Here is a 16,063-nt window from a genome sequence, read left to right on the forward strand (position 1 = left end):
CCATAGAGTAGTCTTTGAGTATGCAGAACTCTCCAATATTTGTTTGATAAAGTATACTTTTGTCATTACAGACTGTAACTAGTAATCCCTCCTGCTTTCACACAACTTCAAATTTCTATGTTAAAATAACAAACAAAACAAAACAAACAAACAAAAAAACACAGCAAAAGAAAAACCCATACAGGAAAGGGCTAGTTACAACCTGCAGTTCAGATACTATGTTCTTTTAAGTAGTTACAAGCTACATTGGTTTGGACCTCATCTTTTAGCATTTTTTCTAAATGGTGGACAACTAAATCATAGAGGAATTGAGTAGTGAAACAAGTTAAAATAGACCAACCCTTATAGTCATATTATGTCTTCTGCTTTACCAGCAAATGGTGAGAGCTTGGTGATTGTTTATTTTATCTCTAGGCTCAAGATTTAGCATCATCACTAAATTCCAGCCAAAATCCTCCTTTGCTAGGAAATAAGGAGTTAATATTTTCTTAGTGTTTCTGGATTTGTGCAAGGTACAGCTGTCAAAAAACACTAATTTTGCTCTGTTTAGACTTTTGACTAAAGGATAGAAAACCTTAGTACAGATGACAGGCAATCTGTCTGTCATCAGCATGCTTTATTTTTACTGTTTTTCCATGTATCTTGGAGTACATGTAGCCTGAGTGTGGCAAAAAAAGCACTTCCTTTACTGTCTTTATACATGGAAAGAGTAGTTTTCCTTACCAAGGTAGGTGCAGTTACTTAAGCAGCTATGTAATCTTTCTTTGCCGAAGTAGTATCACAGTTGTTTTTATGACTAAGTTCAGTGTACAGGGCTTACATTTTAGGGATGGTGTTTCTTTAGTCACTTGAAAGAAGGATGCCTTCTTCCCAAATGTCAAGTTACTAATGTAAACACCTTCAGCAGGTACTTCCTCATGTGCCTTGTCCTATATTTATGTCAAGTTAATACAGGGATTGGCCCTAAACAACTCCCTAGCAAATGACTAAGTACTTCTAAATAATTATGAACTAAAAGATGGACATTTGCTAATGAGAGCTTGAGTAACATCAGCAAAGCTTAAGGGATATTTATACCTGTTGAATATTTTAGTTAGACTGCTTTAAAGCTCCTTTTTTTAATTGCTCAAGAGTTTAGGGAAGACAGAAATGCATGACAACTTTTTATTTTTGTATCAAGTGCAACATTGCAAGGAACAGATAAAACTCAGTTTACTAGTCCCATAGTATACAGAACTGAAAAACGCATTCTGCCATGCTGCAGGCACTGTGCGTAAGAACCTGGTCAAAATTTCAGTGCAATTGTGACTGGAAGAGCAAAGCAGTGCTATTACTGTTACATGTATGTATCCCAGTGTCATTAATACATTTATGGTAAAGCAGAATGGCTACCACTCCAGTGTATGAGCAATCCCATGAATTAGATTTTACATCTAAAACAGCAAGCAAAGGAATCAATGCTAATCACTAATGAGGTGAGGTAACAAACCCAGTTTAAAGAATATGTTGAGCCAATTGATCAAAACAGAAGAAATTTTAAGCTGAAAATACCTGGCTTTATCTAGTATGGAGAATTGGAAATTGGGCAGTAATAGGTGGCCCAAGGATTCTGCTTCCTAGCTTTTGCTCAGTCTTCATCTGTAGCACTGCAGAGGCCTTCAGCCAAGAAGTTTTTCCTCAAGCTACTAGCAAGTGTAACTGACCACCATCTATACCTTTCTAGCTGTTAGTTCTGGAACAAGTCCTTGCATCACCACTGTTTGAGACAGGCACTTCTACTGAAGGTAGGTATCAAGTTTCTTCTTGATGTTGTCAAAGGAATCCACTCCCATATAGTCAGCTTGGCCCTGTTCCCACCGTTCCTTGCGTTCTTCTGAAGATTCAGTTGGTAATAGTGGTGATACTGATACGTGGGACACTGCCTCTGTAACTTCTGCCTAAAAGGAAAGGTAGAGTAAAAATATAGAAATACTTTGTGCAGCTAAAGCGAGCAATAGGCCATAGAATGGGACAACAAAGTTGATGTTATCATGCGCAATAGCAAGCATTGCCAATGGGTAGGGATTGTGCAGCTTTCCTAGCAAAATAACAAAGCAGAGTTACAGATGTTAGCAAGGGGAAAAAAGAAAAAAGTAAAATTTCAGTTCTTCATACCTCTCTACAGAAGCCACAAGAGAAAGCCAGAGTATAGACCAAGCCCGATAGCTGCAAATAGTTTGTTAGAAAGATGCAAGATTACCAAGAGAAGCACATCTGAAGAGGTCAATAACTTTGGTCTTAAAAAGGCTGAGAACTTAAACTGGCTCATGTACTAAGCTAAAACTAAGAAGTCCGCAGTCAGATGCAGGCTGCTAAACTCTGTGAATGAGAACTAGAGTTAGAAGCATTATTTTGGTTGTCCTAGGCAATGTGATTCACCATGCAAGATCTGTATGTACATATTTGCATGCTGAACTGGGGTTCTTCTGCTTGAGAACCTTATTAGCTGCAACACATTAAGACTTAGACCCTTCTCTGTATAAATTAAAGAAGTTACTACATCAAAGAAGTTACTACAGTATAAGACCTGGTGCTACATTAACTATGTACACAGTTTGTTTTAGGCAAGCATACAGCCATGTCCAAGACCTGTCTAGCATGCTTCTCTTTTATAGTATTATTTATTCCAAGCTTAAAAAGACAAAACTAAAATACCCTGCATCCCACAAACTAAACCACACCCATGCTTTGAGATGGACAGAGGGAAGGGACATTGATGCAATGGTAAATAACCTGTCATCCATACTTAGGTATGGATGTACAAGATTATTAGAGCACGTACCATATTTACCCCTGTAGGAATTTCTTTAACAATTCCATGCTGTTCTAGTAATGGTAAAACATCAGCTATGTAGGTATCCCACCACATGTTGAGGAATTCTGGGTGAACTATTTTAGGGTCATCCATGTTGCCCTTTATGCTTTTTGTTCTGGAGTCATATGTATAGTTCCACGGCTTTGTGCTTCCCAGGAAATGCACTACCTTAGTATTTGCACCAAACCTGTTGGGCAGAAAAATTTTAGAAGTCAGTTTGTACATGTGTCTAGAAAACAAGTTTAGACAGTCAGACATAACTTTTTTTAACCTGTTATTTCTGTATTTGTCCAGAAAACAGAAATATGAATATTTAGGTGGCTAAATGCTAAATGGTCAAACTGCCAAGGCCTATTGGGACTGAAAGCATTGTGAAACAATGGAAAAAATGCAAGCTGAATTCTACATTGCACTAGTCAGAATACAGCCAAAACCTAGTGGTCTGGGCTATTTAAATACTTACAGACAACTCAAGTCTTTAGGGTCATGTCCATAGCTCAGGGGAGAGCAGTCTCAAGCAGCCGTTGCAATCGGAACTGGTTTTAAAAGTGAAAAAGATTCTACTCCAAAGTCAGCAAGCCAGAGAGTTAAGCATTACAAGTATTATGTAGAGAACAGTCAGTGTTAAGAGTTACCCTTTCAGTTTATAGCCCTGTAGAAATGTATCATTGGATGGCTCTGCTGCAAGGAGACCATGTCCTTGAAAAATAGCAACTTTGTATAACCAAGGCATTTCAGAACACTCCTGATCTTGGTGCAGCAGGGTCTTGCTTAGACAACCCTTACTTCCTAAACAACCTTAGGGCAACCATGCGTGAGTTTGGTAGTGGGTTATTTTTGTTTCTTTTTGAAACCATTTAAACTATTTTCAATATGGACTTCTAGCTTTTTCCCAGCTGTTAGTATGTTCTTCTGTATTAAAAGTAAAGATGAGATGCACCTCTTCTCAAGTAGAGAACTAAACACTGAAAGAGACAACATTCATGTCATTCTCCTACAGTTCCAGAGCTGGGTTTTAGCTTGATTCAATTTTGTGAACAAGCAATACTAGTCCGTCTGCTAACAGTGACTATCTCACCTAGTTCAGTTTGTATCACATTAGGCTTTCTTGTCAACATAATATGACTGAAATGGAGAGTAACATCAAGTAGCTTGGCATATGTTTTATTAAGCGGATGCTGGTCATTTTGACCAGGACTCGGGTGTTAAAGAGTTTTGTGTATGAAGACAATACGGGTGTGTTTCAAAAGCCATAGATTATTCAAACCAAGTATGCATTTGGATGGGGTTGTAGGTTTCATATTATTTTAAGGTCCTTGACTATATTTCAATGTTTTCAATACAACTGAACTTACTGCAGAATGAAGACTTGTGTGTGCATGAAAGGCCAAGTATTTGCTTTAACTGCATGAAAAAAAGTGTCTTCAAGAGGTCAGTTACTGGGCTTTAACTTTAAACCCCAAAAGTCAAGATTTAGTGTAAGGGGACTACCTTAGTTTTATTAGCTGTCAGTACTAAACCTGAGTTTTCTTCATCTTGGGCTGCTGCTGTTCTAAGGAAACTTATTGTTCAAAAATCAAGGGAAGTTAAGCTAGAGAATAGAATGCATAAGAAGTATCATGACATTTGTTGCAAATAGAGAAGTATACTCTTGGTATCCTGTCTACTTACAGTCAGAACAGATGCCAAGCTTCTACAATGTTTTCAGCATCTGCTTTCTAGATACTTTCTGGACCTGCAATACTTTATTTGGGCATTTAAGCTCAACTGTTAGGAAGCTTTATGTCCACACTGGCCTCAGCAACTAATCTGTCTTTCCACATCTCCCAGAAAAGTCCTTCATCAATGTTTTGAAGTCAGAGAGCATTTGTCATGAATTGGCATTTTCCTTTGGAAAAAGGATTACTGAGACTGCTGTGAAATCTAGTCTCACTGTACAAAGCTGCAAAAAACTTAGCTATTACTGTCAGTAGGTTTAAATTTCACTATATTCTAACTGTTGATCATCAAGAGTGTAGCTGCTGATCTAACCAAGGGAACTTGTTCCACCTATTGAGCAGGGAGTGTTGCTTACAAGGGGCTGCACTTCCAGCATTCTATTTTTGAAGGTCTGATGAATTCAGTTAAGCAACTGATTCAATCAGTTGAAGGTAATTTTTGTCAAGAACTCCCAGCTCCAATTAGTGTTCTGTGTCAACTAAGTAATTTGTAAAATTAAGGTCATGTGACTAACAGCCAGCCATGGAAAGAGGGCATACTTTACAATAGATGTTAGTTTATCAAATGCTATCCAGCTACTTAGTCATTCTGAGGCTTGCATATATTTCTTTAAATAAGTGTTCCACTTTTAGCATGACAAGATTCCAAATAGTATTCTGATCACAAGACATAGTTTGACCTTGAGCCAGCAAGGCCTGCTTATGCCAGCTGCTGCTTTAGACACTAGTAACCTGATGTCATTCAGAGATCAGATTGTTTTTATGCACTTGGCACTTTCCCTCTTCCTTGCCTCCAACTTCTGTAGCTCATAATAGATAAAGAGTTTCTGTGTAACACTTCAGTTTCCCTTCTTTCCCCCCTCACCCCGCCCCCTTTCTCCTGGATTGCTGTAACACTTTGAGCAACCCCGCCTCTGACATACAGTTTACTCGCATGCCACACTAACACTGCTAGCTAGGGAGGATACAGGCTTTGTCACAGAGGAAATATGCAATGATATGCAATGATATGTGGTTGGCTGTATTCTTTGTTCAATCTCACTGTTACTTAAGGAACAGAGAGAGGTCTAGAAAGACTGTTAGGAGAGAATTCTAGCTTGATACAAATCTTTGTTCACCACACTTATTTTAATGGTATAGGTTGATTAGATGAAACTGTAACTACTGGTTGTTAAATACCCTAAGTAACTGGAGTGAAGAAAGGGCAAGTTATCTAAGTGGGAAGGAAACCACAGTGACATGCTGAAAGTCAGCTCAAGTTGATTAAAGAGCCTACTGCCATTGGTTCGAACTTGTCTAGACTGTATCCTCTCCTGGAGGAGTGTTTTTTCCTTTTGCAAGTGACCTGTCAAATGTGTTTACTCAACTTCCATGTTATCACCAGGGATGAGTGGTTTAAGCTGCAGATACAGCTGAATTTGATTTTCATCAATTCAACTTTTTTTTTTCAAGAGAAGAAATTACAATATTTTGAGTGGGAGAAACAGTCTACTTCTAAAAAACCTGCATAAGCTCACATCATGCCTGTTCATTCTGTTACAAGAAATTAGTTTATGTAAGCTCTGCAGGCGTTCTTGAAGTTTCAACTTACGCTTTAAATGCTGGAAGGTAGGAATATACAGAAGTGCTGCTCAAATTATAAATAAACGGTAGATGTTTGCTCATGTCTGTCGTTGCCCAGCTGCTGAAGAAGGTGTTTAATAACCCCTGATCTGCACCTAAAAGAGAAAGCATTAATAGGCCACGACCATCAGACAGCTATTTGAAGATCTTTTTCAGTCACTTTACTAAGCAGGAGTTGGTAATGCAGTTATCGTGTCCTGTTGAAGTCTGGCACAGAGCACTACAGTTCTATTTGTGAACAACCCTGTAAACCTTGCAGCCTTTGAATATTCCAAAAATGCAGAGAATGAAATAGCAAATTTTGGGGTTACTTTTGTTAAAGATAGGAAGCTGCTCACAAACTCTGCCATTCAGTTTCTTTTATAGCTTAAGTTCAATTGGTATAACACAGCAATAACACCCCACAATAAAACAGTACAACTGAGCACTGCTCAGCTGTAGCTCAGAAGATCAAATGGCAGCAATAAGTTTTATTACTTATGCTTACAGATGCATGACCAACATCATCTCCCTGACAGAGTTAGGGTATCAGTGGCCTGTTAGACCTGCAGTGCCAGATGCATCTACCTCCACACTGATCTGATAAGAAAAGCACATGTAGTCTTGTTGACAATTATAGTAAAACTCCATCAAATTCCTTAACAGATAACAGGTGTTCCTAATTCTGTACTAAAAAGCTCCTGACTAACCACTAAATGAGGATAACAATCTGTGTTCAGAAGGGTCATGTCTTAGTTTGCAAGTAGAGGTTGTTACAAAGTTAAGTGAATCTGAAGTTGTTTGGTATCTCAGTAGTAGATTAGCTAAAAAATAAATATAGTCTTCAGGCCAGAGTAGACTAGTTTATAAGCAGCAACTGAGAAGTAAAAACCTATTTATCTACATCCATTCATTCTTTATCACAATGAATACGATTAGTCTTTAAATGGTAATAATCCCTCTTATCAAGGAGATTGAAGAGAGTCCTCTGACTTTCACTTGCTGTATTCTTTCACCTATCACTGCATGCACAAGTAGTATTACTAAGGGGTAGGTAAATAGATAGCTTAGTTAGCCGACAATGTTTCATTTTAATCTTTCATTTTCTTAAGGACTCAGTCTCTGCTGACTCAGGAAAAGGTTTTTATTGGCCTATGATTCAATTTAGGGCAGTATTAAGGTTTATACCATCAGTGCCATTTGAGCAGAATTTGCTTTTTGCAGCTGAAGTATCTAGACGCTGGGCATAAACTTAGATGTACGGACAGTACACTGACAAATATAAATTCTAGGTATCCTGTTACAGCTGTCAGCATACATGCAGATTGCAGAATGAGAAACAGCCAGAGACTCAGTCCAGCAATTTCAAACCTCTGACTTGCCTCTCAATCCGTAAAGGAAGGAAAGCACTTTTGAAAAACTGGTATCCATCATAAGAGAACCGAAGGGGCAGCAACCATGTATTTAACTTACTCTGCAGGACTTTCTCTTGCTCAGATTGGTTTACGTCCTTGGCCTTTTTTCAGATTGCATGCATTTGTGCCAAAGCAGACAATGAAAGCAGTATCTAGCTGTCCTAATTCAGACTTCAACAGGAGTATTGTTATATAAACAGGATCTCACACATAAGGTGAAAAATCAGGCAGTACTTAATATTAACTACATATTTACAAATACATATCGAGGTACAATACAGCAAGACTATTTTGGATCCCAGGCTAAAGAGCAAGAGGATTGTCTAAGCAATAGCAACATTCTTAAGGTAGCAGTACTACCAGATTTCTTCTAAAACCAAATTTTTCTTTCCTATCCACTACTTTTAGATTGTATCTAGAGTAGTTGCATCTTTATTATCTACAAACGTGAAGTTTAGACAGACAGAGTAGATGTCTACATATGTAGCCATCATTCTTCCATTTCTGGACAACAGTAATGGAGGCAGCTGTCTGCTGTTACATACAAGAAATATTCTGGAAGGTCTTCTATGCCCTAGTTACTCCTACTGCAGACAAGGCACTTGCAGCTTGACTTCAACTACACATAGTTTGGTAGGTTGTTAAGTTTGCATCCCTGTGTCCCATTAAAAGCAGTGACCCTTCATAGGTTTTTCTTACTAAGTTTCCTAGGCCCTTTTATTACTCTCTAGGTCAATTTATTTTTCAATTCCCTTTCTCCCTACCAAGTTCCTGAGCTCAGCAGTAGCTTATACAGATGGTCTAGGTCTCCATGGCATCATTACTCAGACCAGTGCTACCATTTAATAAAAACTAAGGTTTTGAAGCTGAAGTACAAATTACAGTTCCAGAAATTTGATAAGAAAACAATTAGCCCACTGTTTTTGCTGTTAAGTGCTGCAACAATTGCTTTGCGTCTAGGACAGAGGAAGTTTCACCATTGCATGGCTTTAGCATTCATGCCAGAAAGCATATTGTAAAAATGGTTCTATTCATTTGGGGGTTTTTTGATTGGTTGCTTTTGGGGGGATTGGGGTTGGTTTTTTTTTGGGGGGGGGGGTAGGACAGGGTCTTTGGTTGGTTTTGGGGGTTTTGTTTGTTTTAATGCAACAATTCAGAATTATGCTACAGATTTTGCTATAGCTGGTGATCAGTTTGTACCTTTGACCTTTATTACATGGCAGTATTCATTTTCATTAGGTAGCATTGAGCATGCAACTGCTCAATGTTCTTTACAAGAATCCCTACAGTAAGAAGGATTATTCTGCAGACTAGGAGTGACATCTGAATATTTTACTTTTCACAAAGTACTGAGAGGTAAGTCAACATTACCTTTTATCTGAGAGTTTCATTTTATGGTCTTATTTACATCATTTTCTATATTTTTTTTTCAGTTAGACTTTGTTTCCTACCACAGTAGTTACATAATGAAATTAAGTGACAGGAGACAGTGATACTCAGAAGCTTTTAACTACAGCTGTCTCCAAGGGACATAAGCTTTTCCTGCAACAGTAACAGATTAAGTAGACTTACAGGACGACACAACTTGGTTTCTCAAGCTGAAACCTGGTACAGTGGCGGAACGCAAGTAACCTATGGTAGGAAGCAGCCAAGGCTACTACATGCACTTGATACTGGGTAAGAGACAGTCACTACCCTATAATGACAGGAAGCCATCACATAGCATACAAAGAGATTTCTCTATCTTCAAATGTTTGATTCTCTGAAGCTGTGCTCAAGTTGACCAGTACTATTTTTTCTATAGCAGCTTGAGTTACTATAGAACATCCAAGCCTTGAATGTTAGGAATGTCTGAAGCATATTACTGGAGTTTCATTTCTTATTATATGATTCTACACCTGTTAGTCTGGAGGCCAAACTCAGTTTTTATTTCATTAAGCCTGAAAAAAGTAATTTTACCACATATTGTAATGATAGCCTCTATTTCTGAGAAGGATACAATTTTTGCATGGTTACATTGAGAATTCTATCATACAGAGTCCCCATGAGATGTATGCGGTTACTGAGCCATCCCAAATACTGTTAGACTGGACAATAGTAATTACGGTTACATTTTGGTCTAACTTACACTGAAATACAAATTAATACATACCATCAAAGCTACCTTTCTCTGTGGCAAACTGTAACAGCTGACTGTATGTTTCAATGGAAGGTCGGTAAACAAAAACTCCTGAATTAAAACAGTCGGGCCAGCCTGGATCTGGTGCTGCAGATAGCTCTTCTCTCTCAAAAAGCTCATCTATATTTGACAAAACCTAATTGTAAAGAAGTTCAAAAAATGCTTTTAGGTGAGGAATTGTATCATGTTTTTCATGGATTTTGGCAAATACACTAATTCATGAAAGAAAGTTCTTTTATCAGTGTTCATGTTACAGAAGACAATACTTGACATAAATAGTCCCCACAGACTTCACAACAGTTAATTTAGTTTAAAAGGCACACACATTCTTACTGTTACTAGTCCATCTATTATCCCTACTCTTAAAAAAAAAAAAAAACAAACACAGAAAAAAATCCAACAACCCTGATACGAGGCTTTGAGAAGTACCATGAGACACAGCCACTTACCATTGTGTCTGCATCCATGAAAACACATTTTGAAAACTGTGTCAGTTCCCAGCAGTGAAGCTTTGTTAGTGTGACGCCCAACTCAGGTCTTTTCATTAATGCCAAGTGTGCTGAATCCCCACTATCCAAGACATTTACCAATATGACTTCATCAAAGACTTTTTCCAGCACTCTCCTGGGGAAGAATCAATTGGCAAGATTTAGTTCTAGTGTTACTCCAACAGCAGACCACGTGACAGATTCCGTAAAGAGAAGTGGAATAACAGGAAACCTGTTATTCAACATTTCTTGTTGAAAAGTAGTAAGAGTTGACTGCATATTTTGGAACACACAAGTACACCTGTCTGCCATAAAGTTTGTAATGTGCACATTTTGGGGAACAAAGAAGTCTTTTGGGTTTTTTTTTTCTTCCACAGAGTTTTAGTGGGCATTGCTATCTAGTTCAGTAAATCATACACTAAGGTTTTTTTTCATCCAGACTCTAATATCTAGCAACTTAAAAGCCTACTCTGAGCAGACAATTAAGAAATGGGAAGCCATTAGACTAGCTTGAGCAGGACAGTAGTCGAATCCAAAACAGCTGAGACACAATTTTATGCAATATTTACACTGTTCTGGATTTGTGACATTTGAGACATCTGCATAGACCTAGTTACTAAAACTTTCTTTATCCCATGAAGTCTTTTCAAGACTAACTAGTTATGGCTGTAGGTACAAAATGTTTTGAACCAGTATCATATTCACTGGAGTGACAAACTTTCAGGCAGCGTAGTGAAATTTTGTGGCAGATATCCAACCTTTGCTTTACCATCAATAGAGAATTACCATTAGTTCAAGAGATTAAGGTGTTCGTGCTGCTTAAAACAGGAAACATCAGTAAAGTCTTACTGTTCTTCAGCATATCTTGAATGCTCAGCAATCGCCAGTACAATATAAGCCCCACAGAGCTTTTAAATGAGTTTTGGAACTCTGCCTTGCAAGCCAGTCTTTATACTGACAGTTGGTGGGTCAGTGCTTCTGAACTTCAGGCATACTTTGTTAGTGGAGACAGGGTGAGAAATGCAAGTTCCAATTACACCATTAGGTACATAAGTATCATCGGTCTAAGGGCACAGTACTAGGTGGCTTTCACTAGCACATGGGCACATTTAAGGTTCATCTTAGAAGAGCACACTCACCTAGTAGGCTGAAATGGATGTTCCTATATGCAACATTTTAAAAGCAATACAACCGTTTAGCTGCCAGGAGACTCCAGGGAAAGTCACTGCATTTTTATATTGAGTCACCTCTCTATTGTGTCTACACACTGATAACTCTTTTCAGAATTACTTCCCATGTAGAGAATCTTGACTTATTATCTGTAGTTCCCATAGCTATCAACTGTTTTGTTGGTTTTTTTTTTTACCCTCTTACATGTGGAAAGAATCCAGTCCACTCCATAGTGAGACTATTCTAAGGAGGCTGTAGGAAGCAGTTGCCTCTTACTTTCATTTGATGTACTGTGGTGACCTTGTTAGATGCCTCTGTTCAGCTGCTGATTTGACATACTTGGTGCTACCTCAGTTCTGCTCGCTTCTCCCATGATAAAATTTGAAGTGTCTGCTAGATTTCAATAGAGCTTGTGTTATATTATGTCAATTGGGAATATTTCTGCAAAACAAACAAACACTAATTTCCTGCCCCCACCTCCACATGCATACACATAGCACTAACAAACGTATGGGCAATATTACATTGTTGGACAATTCTAAGCAGGACTACAAAAGAGCAAAGATCCAGCAGAAATATCAGTATCAAGTCATGGTTTAGAGCTCTAACTGCAGACTATTTGTTCAACTCATCGTAGGGAAGAAAAAAAAAACACACCAAAACATAAACAGTTTCATGTTTGAAGAACTTATAGAACTCCAGGTAAGTTGAGTTCTGCTGAAATTAGCTGTTTAGCTTCCAGAGCTTTGAAAGGTTACTATTAAGAAAGTTAACTTCCATTTTTCAACCTGCACATGAGCAGGAACTGTTGCAGTCTGAAGCATTTAAGTGACCTTACCTCATAAGATCTGATACCTGAGGAGTTATGAGTGCAGTCAGCTTCCTTGTTGTTCTATACTGTTGCAAGGATGAACCAAGTACCAGCGCTCCTTTCACATAGGAGTCATTTGTGGCTAGAGTCACAAAAGACTGGTCTGGAAGAAATGAACGTGGTCAAGTTAGCACAATCCACTACTTTATTCTGAGACAGATACATTAGAAACCTAGTATTGTTAGGTAATCTTGCAGTGAGGCCTCTAAGATGTGCCCTTTAATTCTGTGTACAGGGACTCAATGAAGCAGATTGTTTGCATAGCTATATTTGCTATTGGTAACTTGACACATGGCAAAATGCAGTAAAATGACCCACAAAAATCAAGACTGTTTCAAGAGAGCACCAGTTCAAATTTGCCCACAGGTTAAATAAGTCGTGCCAAAAGTAGACACAATCGAAAATTCTAAAGAGCTCTACTTAGGCCACTAATATGCTATTATACAAAAAGTGTTTGGAGTCTGTGGGCTTGCTTTTGGCCTAAAGTTAGTGGATGTAGAGTTTCTCTACAACTCTCAACCCTGAAGCTAAAGCAGCGTAAAACTTGCAATTCATTTTTAAATGAAAGTAAGCATTGGATTATATCTTAGACAACAGATTTAAGTTTTGCTAGCTCAGGATTTTGCAGATGAGTTGTTCTGCAACCCATGATTGCAGCTCTGTCACAAGAATGCAAGATTTAAACGGGAAGTAACTAGTAATACAAAAAGCAATTTAGAACTTGCAGGAACAATTTTTACTCTTTGAGCAAAAAGAGATACTATAATCTCCTGCTCCAGCTGTATCTTAAATATAGATTAAGACAGACTGTTTTACCCTATAGTACTTATTGAAGCCATATTATACAAGCTTTTCCTTCTTTCATGTTGTTTTAAACTGCCAGAGGGGGACTCATAAAAGCAAACAAGTAACTTATAAAAGCTCTTCAGTTCACTGTTAGCTATTTTAATGTAGACCTCCTTTCAAAGTTATATCGCTTTACAAAGCATGGTCTTTCCTACCAATCCATTTTCACTCTATCAACAAAACAATTTCTTCATAAGAATTTCAAGAGTCAAATTTATTCTATCAACTTTGATTTCTTTCCATTACAAAAGCTGTTAACTAGGTTAGATCAGAGTGAGAATTCTGGGCATTTAAAGGCTTACTATCAAGCCTAGTAGCAAGATTAAAATACTGACTCCTTTCAGAAAAATTGTTGTTTGGCACAACACCTAAACTCACGAGGCAGTCATCATCAATATCTTTTTAACTTAATACTCCCTTAACAGTTGACGACAGACAATCATGTACTATAATTGCCTATAAGCTCTGCAAACCTGGTCTGCAAGATCTATAGACCAGCTACAAAACCTTCTATTTTGCTTAGCAGCAAAACCAACTAGTCCCAAGGGATTTAGATTATAGTGGTCAATCACAAAGATAAAAAAAGCTTCTATAATGCCAGGAATAAAGATATTTTGTTTCAATTCACTTTTAGCTGCCTATTTGTACTAGTTCATATTCAGCAAATCTGCAGAACAACTTTATGTTTCTTTAAAGGGCAAGAGTGTAATATTTTAAGTTGTATAAACAGCCTCCTAATAGGACAGGGTTTTTCACTAGGTAATTTGCATGTTACCATTCAATACATGGAAGTTTGACACGCTGCTCTCAGACAGCTCACTAAAAATCCAGCGTAGACAAAGTGGGATTGTGCCCAATATTCATCTGAATGTTGTTTGGGTATTTTTCCCCTAGCAGTGTAGCACTAATTCTTAAAGTGACCCTGCCACTGAAAGACAGATCTTTTCTTCATTGACCTGTTAGCAGGTACACTTCTACTCTGTCTCATCTTCTTGAAACTGAATATTCACACACACACACACACAAAGGTCTTTAGGGAAATAAAGTCAATTTAATGATGCAGAACCCTACTGCGTCCCAACTCTAGGAGGAAACTTTACAACTGCTTGACAGGAGGTTAATATTGCCAACCTGGAGACCATCTAAGTCAGCATAACTTTTCAAAGTTTCGAATAAACTATGTTTTATTCTATATCTAAAGTTTCTATTCTATCTACTCTATATCACCCTGTGTTCAATATCATCTATATATCGTACCTAAGTGTTCTATTCCATATAATTTCTAAGTACACGAGCTCATGCTACAATTTGGGCAAGACCAGTTGGTGCTTACTATGGAAGTTATATCTGCAAAAGACTAGTCCATTCTACCAAAACATCAAGTATTTCAGCTGTGTGGGTCTCCCTTCTCATCCTTTTCCCCTTTTCTGTAAACACTTTCTTCACAGAATCTTGTGTTTACACAGCAGCCACTGCTAGGCCTGAAACATAATGAACTCTCGGTGAGAGTATGTCCTCAAAACCACACAGAATGAGAGGCAGTTGCCCAGCTTCCTAATTGACTTACCCAGATAAAACCATGCTACTTCAGAGAACTCTCTGGCTGCCCAGTTCATAGGCTATAATATCTCTGCAAGAGTTTTTGTGTTAGCCCTTACACACCCACTAGCATCCTGGAAGTCTGAGCTAAAAGCAATCTTTCATTTGATGGCTTGCAGAGGTTACTGGAGTGCTTGCCCCAGATCATTTAAAAAACTCTCCTGGAAGATTTGTCCTAGGCATAGCCAGAGTTCACAGGTGCTTGCCTTTTCTCCTATTCTCTGAGTTAGGTGCTAGTATATCTCATTTGTTTTTTGAGTACAGGATTCCTAGAGAGACAGGAGCATCTTATCAAGACATGCATCGGAGGGCAGACTTCCTGCAGGCTTCCAGACCTGAAAATGAAACCGACTTTGCTGACAACTTTAGGTGAAAATCGGGGAAAAAAGGAAAAACCCCCCAAAAAACCCCAAACAAAACAAACAAACAAACAAAAAACCCCAAACAACAACAAAAACAAAAAAACGGAAGAAAGAAGTAACACGTACGTGGAAAGCCGTAAGGACCTACTCACTGCAAAGTATCAAAATCACAGAAATCACAAGCTCTCTCGGCGTTTCAGGAGAGGGCTGGGTTTTCCCCTGTGAGCCGCTGTACCCCTACAGTGGCCTCTCCGGCCCATCCTGCTCCCCGCCACGCGGGCGACATCTCTCCCGTTAGGGGACGGAGCCTGGGGCAGAGCATCGAGAGAGGGGCGGAAAGAGCCGGCACCGTACGCGTCCTCTCAAACCGCACAGCGGTGCCCGGCGGGACGGCTCTGAAGCCCCCGCGAGCAGCCCCTGCCCCCACCAGCCGAAGCCAGCTCGCCGCCAGGACGGCTGCCTAAAAATAGGGGCGGCCGCGGCGATCCCGCCGCGGAGATCCCGCTGCCGCGTGGCGGCTCCGCGAGCGCGGCCCTCGCGAAGAGCGGCGCGAGCCGGGCGAGCGCACACTGACCTGCCATGGTTCCCGAACGCAGGTCGGTACGGGAGACGCGATGGCCGCGGTCAGGGCCGCGCTGAGGCCGCCCCTTATATAGGGGCGGGGCCAGCAGCGGCGCGTCTGTGGCAGCCGGAGGACGCCCCGCCCCGAGGAATCCCCGCGGCGCCGCGGGCAGAGCCCCCGCCATGGCCTCCCGCGGCGGCGGCACGTCACCCCCCCCCCCTCCTTCCGGGGCCGACCCCGCGTCCTCTCCGGGAGGCCTCAAACCCCCCCGCCCACCCGCTCCCGTGCCTCTCGGGTAAAGCGGAGCTTGAAAAAGCTTAAAATACTCCGCTGCGCGAATGGAGGGTAGGACCGTGTCAGAGTGCTGTGGCTCAGGCTGGGAGCGGCGGTGGTACAC

General features: G+C 39.8%; 1 protein-coding gene across 2 annotated transcripts; it reads right to left on the minus strand.

The window, feature by feature from the left end:
- Positions 1-1,150: 1,150 nt before the first annotated feature.
- Positions 1,151-15,773, minus strand: GYG1 (glycogenin 1). Of its 2 annotated transcripts, XM_036388748.2 has the most exons (8): positions 15,679-15,773; positions 12,265-12,400; positions 10,218-10,392; positions 9,742-9,904; positions 6,164-6,290; positions 2,822-3,041; positions 2,155-2,205; positions 1,151-1,937 (listed from the first exon to the last, which is right to left on the minus strand). In XM_036388748.2, the coding sequence occupies exons 1-8, from the start codon at positions 15,683-15,685 to the stop codon at positions 1,776-1,778; spliced, it is 1,041 nt and encodes a 346-aa protein (XP_036244641.1). In that variant the 5' UTR covers positions 15,686-15,773; the 3' UTR covers positions 1,151-1,775. The 2 variants fall into 2 exon arrangements, with proteins under 2 accessions (XP_036244641.1, XP_036244642.1); XM_036388749.2 differs by lacking the exon at positions 2,155-2,205.
- Positions 15,774-16,063: the final 290 nt, after the last annotated feature.

Source organism: Molothrus ater, chromosome 10 (assembly GCF_012460135.2).
Source record: "Molothrus ater isolate BHLD 08-10-18 breed brown headed cowbird chromosome 10, BPBGC_Mater_1.1, whole genome shotgun sequence".
NCBI classification, from domain to species: domain Eukaryota; kingdom Metazoa; phylum Chordata; class Aves; order Passeriformes; family Icteridae; genus Molothrus; species Molothrus ater.